At 45.9% G+C, this 5,000-nt stretch overlaps 1 protein-coding gene across 1 annotated transcript in view; it reads right to left on the bottom strand.

Moving 5' to 3' along the window:
* LOC113089912 (beta-1,4-mannosyl-glycoprotein 4-beta-N-acetylglucosaminyltransferase-like) overlaps positions 1-5,000 on the bottom strand; it is a 17,548-nt gene that overhangs the window by 429 nt on the left and 12,119 nt on the right. Inside the window, exon 3 of the mRNA XM_026256130.1 lies at positions 1-4,682. This exon is cut by the window's left edge and continues 429 nt beyond it. Coding sequence (XP_026111915.1) covers positions 3,276-4,682 — 1,407 coding nt within the window. The 3' untranslated portion in view covers positions 1-3,275. The remainder of the gene's footprint in view (positions 4,683-5,000) is intronic.

The raw sequence follows: 5,000 nt of genomic DNA, 5'->3' as shown, positions 1-5,000 counted from the left end.
TAGACTGGTTTGATTAGTGGAACAGAAACTCATACAGTGCGTCAATAATAGTGACAGACATGACAGAATTACCTTTGTCTTACAATATGACGATCGTATACAAGATTACACTTTATGATGAGAAGAAATGTTAACTTCAGCCAAAAATATAACGAAAAAAATAATAATCTTCAATATAAAGCGGAACACACTGAATAAGTTATGCTTAAAGAATCATGAAATGCAGTGCAGATATGAAGGGTTTGACTTCACAGGAGATCGTGGCGTTCACTGTTATTTCCTGAAGCTTGGCGTGTGTTTGTGAAGCCCTGAGTGTTTGACACTCTCACATCTTCACATCTTCACATCTTCATCATCACACACAGATGAAGCTGATGACAGCGGCTTACACATGTTATAGATGAGCACATGTTTAATATCCAGGTGTTGTGAAAGTGTGCCGCCTCATGATTAACGCCATCATTTGCTTTGAATTGTGGTGACACACACCTGCTCTTTCATTCGATCTCTCATTCTGTAAAAAACCTTGTACTTTACATAAGCATTCGCATTGATCCGTTTATCACAAAACAAACGCGAGATAAAGCTTCCTGATAAAAGAGAGGACATCGTTCACAGGTGAGGCACGAGACAAACGCCAGATAAAGACCAGAAGCAAGCTTTACACACGCATGTGGAGGGAAACGTGCCGGAGAACCATTTTAAAACCCATTTTGTTTTCATTTGTTATGCATCTCCTACAAGTTTATCATACTAGAAACTCTCAAGTCTTTCAGTGTGTGATCTTCAGTACTTTAGTGATGGCCACTTTTGTTTAAAACTAAATTAAAACTCACACTCATCTGCATAGATTATGAATGCCACGCCCACATCCCATAGAACAACCAATCAACAGCAAGTTCTGCTCCACAGATAATTTGTACTCTTGTATACATGTCAAAATATGGAAGAAACGGCTGAAATGCTCAAATCACAAGAACATGTGTGTTTGCATGCTAGCATAAAGTGTTTCTGGCCATGAGTGACTTTTAGCATCATGTTTATGAGTAATACAGACGGGTGGAGGAGAGGCAGAGAGGAACTTTTCACTTCTCTGACAGACCGAGCTTCCCTTTTCTACACAGAAACCGGAGAGGAATAAATAAGATAAATAATGTAAACAACAACAACATTTACAACAGCAAACAACACAAACATAAATGACAGTAAGTCCAAAACAGAGAGAGAGAGAGAGAGAGAGAGAGAGAGTCTGTGAGCTCCTGATCTGAACAATCATTCAGTTCAACACAGAATCTCCTCTGACACACAGGTCCAAGTTCTTCTGAACTAAACGTGGCACGGCGGTCACGGATGGACGGATCTCGTCCTGCAGATGTGAACTCAGATATGAGTTCATGGGGTCATTCATAAGCCGTTAACACAGACCTGTAGGCTGCTTGATATGCAGATGCGAACTGATTGTGATTCAGTAAGAATGAAACGAACTCCAATGCAGTCGTCTCACCAGAGGTCACTGGAATAAAAGCTCAACTCTCCGACCCCGTTCCCAGATTTGGGGAACTCTGAGATGTCACTCGATCTCTGGTTTACTGTGCACATGACGATCACAATCTGAGACCCTGACGGATGATAGACGTTTGTGCGGAGATCTGTGGTGTCTCCAGACATCTTTAATCTGTTGATAATGTGCTGCTGTTGGGACACAGATATGTGTAGTGTCACGGACCAATCACCTTTTAGTCATATGTAATATGTAATATATCACCAGGGCAGTATTTTAATTCCCCCCACATATTTTCTATATCTGGAGACCTGTTTTTAGCAGCATGTCTGATAGCGAGATAATGTTCACTTCAGAAGTGATTGCATGTTTGTGAGTTTTGCTGATCACTGTCCTTGTATTTCTGGAATAAAAGTGTGAGAATAAATGTCAGAATATTAATGGCGAATCATTCACAATAAGACAGGAACATGAATTTAACGAGTCAGTGTATATTTCGTGTCGACGAACAGCGGCAGAGGAATTATCCTGTAACAATCCCTGGCCGATCATCAACTCTTCAGATCTGTGTAAATGTAATTCCCCACAGATCTCCAAACACGATCCGATGGCTTCACCGCTCGGAGAACAGGGAATTTCCAGAACTGTATTTCATGAGAAACTGTTTCCTGCTCTGACTTCAGATTAACACAGGAGAGAGCCAAGACCACCGAACCCTGCATGGATCTGTCCCAAACACAGAGACGCATCGCTGCATGTTCCTGAACTGACAACTACAGATACACACTGGACTCATCTGTTTATATCACTGCTATTCTATACTGAATGCATTGCATTTATAATCAACAAGTCTTTGTCCGCCATCATGGATTATGTTTTCTTTTTAGGTAGATTGTCGCAGTGCGTTTTCAGATCACGCATTCTCAATAAAAAGAATGCTAATGTTAAATCTGGCCAAAAGAAGGAATCTTAGAAGGCAGCAGATGATTTGAAACAACCTTAACCTTGCAGACTTAAAGTGTTGCCTACGTAGGCATCTCACTAGTTAGGAACAGAGCCTCTGACCTATTTTTATCAGGCGTCTCTCTATTCTTGTGCACAACATGGGTGGTGTTCCCAGACTCAATATCTGACTTGAAAACAGCTCTTTTCCCAGCTTTAGGATGTTTTCCACAAGGATTTCTCAAACAGGAAGCTCATTTGTGTTGTCCAAGCGGACCTCTCTCACATATCAGCTCCATCAGATCCCAGCAGAGCTCAAACAAAGCCCCGTTTCTCTCTCTCTCTCTCTCTCTCTCATACACAAACTCATTCAGAACAGCTCACGATGATACACAAAGATATTTTTCTGACCGAGGAAAAAGACGTTTGACTTTTTTGGAATTTACAAGCAGTCAACAAACCCAAAAATGTGGCATTTGTGCAATGAGTTTTCATATTTTGATTCTGAAGTGCAAGCAATAAAGTCTGTGCACCAATAAAATTCAGTCTGATCACACACACACACACACACACACAGTCTCTCTGTCACACCCACACAGTCTTGTACAGTGAACGCAGAGTCTCTCAAAGAACACTGGAAATAATTCATATAAACATCGACCGAAACAGAGCGGTTTGCTGTAGGTCTCTGCAAGGCCTGTGTTCACATTTTGGACGGTGATGGATGTTGGGACAAAAGAGAGAGGAGAAAGAGAGGAACAGGACAGCGTTCTCTCTCTCCCTCTCTGTTCCCTTTCCTTGCTGTCGAACCATCTTTATCCCTAATTCTGCTCTACGCTCCTCCTGGGTTGGACGGCTTGGCGTAAGGGTTCTCCAACAAGTAGCGGTAGTGTTTGTAATTATCCAACATGTATTTGGGGGCGTACATGTGCTCCTTAGGGTCCGAGGGTGGGTACTCTTGCACAGAGCCGTCAAACCAGCCCCCCGTTCGGATCAGCTCCTTTATGTAGTTGAGATCACGTTTGTCTTCGTAGTCACCCCAGCGAGGAAAGTCCCCGTTCTGGGCCGAAATGAGTTTAAAGTGAATTCCCTCTGGTGTGAAACACCAGGAGCAGTGCCAGCCTGCGAAATGGAACGGACTTCCGACCGACCACTGCACCAAGATGTGTCCGGTGTCATTCTCGTACTTCCGGAATCCTGGCATGGTGTAGTACTCCCGCCTCCGGAGCCGAATCCCATCGTTATCGTAGACGTCTCTCAGCATCCCGACGGTGCATCCGGACACCACCTCGAGGGAGCCCAGCTGCTTCCAGAAGAATCCATACAGGGACTTCCGCATGTGGATGGCAAAAGGCTCCGTCCAGCCATCGAAAAGCTTAAGGAAAAGGACTCCCTCCTGAGCTGGAATTTCATCTGCATCATTGATGAGAAAAACATCGTCGGACCGTAAGCCTGCGATCCTCGCAATGCCGTCGCGAGTCAGGAACGTGCGCAGGTAGTCGTCGGCGATCCATCCATCCTGTCGGCCGCCGTCTGGGAAATGGTCCAGGAAGACGTAGAGGATCTTGTGGCGCACGTAATCATACGTTCCGTTGAGCATCAGGTGCAGGAACCTCAGCGGACGCCTCTCCCCGTATGCTGTGAAGTTGGACTCGCACACGAGGAAGATGTCCACGGCCCGGATGAGCTCACGGAAGCGCACGTGCAACAAGTCAAACTCGTGGTTCACGTTGATGGCGTTTATGACACGTCGAGGCGTCTCACGGGGGGTCAGTCTCTCTTTCGTGGGCAGATTGGAGTGGTACACCATAGTGGGCACTCCACAGTAAGGACCGTGCCACCCCGACCGACAGACGCACTTCACCAGCCGCTTGCCCCGCTTGGGTTTCCCTTGAGAGGCTCCGGACTCCTCCATTGATTTCGCTGGAGGCTTTGACTCGTCAGGCTTCTGCAGTATTCTCCGCTGGCCGATTCCAGCTACACTGGGTCTCGCTCTCACCGTCTCGTCTTTAGGCGGTGCCACCTCCGTCCCCTGACGGAAGCACAGAGCGCCTGCTTTGGTGCGGACAAAATAAGGAGTGCGGTCTTCCTGGAGGACGTGCGTGCGGCGGTGCAGGTCGCCCAGGGATTCCAGCGGGTCTGGAGTCCAGGCATGACGCGACTGAAGCTTGTTCACCACTGCGTCTCTCTGCGGGGCAGGTTTCTGGTTGGTTGAGGCGATCAAACCTCCCTTATGGACCTGATTAAAGAAGAACAAGTCCCATGAGAAGACAGCAGAATCTGGACACAAGTTTCACTGACTCTTAGGGTGATGATACACAGGGCAACTTTGTGAGCAATGCTGCCGGGAACATTAACATCAACCGGCAACCAGGCGAGACACAAGGCCAACAAACAATCTAAAACAACCCTTTCTACCCATTCTCAACGGGATAGTGCCCAAGCAACAGTGCTCAAAATAGTTGTCGTGAGTATCATCAGCCTTAGGGCTAATCGAATGACAGAAATCATTAAAGCAATAAGCCCTAAAGAAGCTTTGGTTTACAGTGATTAATAA

Source organism: Carassius auratus, chromosome 6, assembly GCF_003368295.1.
Source record: "Carassius auratus strain Wakin chromosome 6, ASM336829v1, whole genome shotgun sequence".
NCBI classification, from domain to species: domain Eukaryota; kingdom Metazoa; phylum Chordata; class Actinopteri; order Cypriniformes; family Cyprinidae; genus Carassius; species Carassius auratus.
The sequence above is the reverse complement of the archived record's forward strand: the minus strand, read 5'-3'. Positions and strand labels throughout refer to the sequence as shown.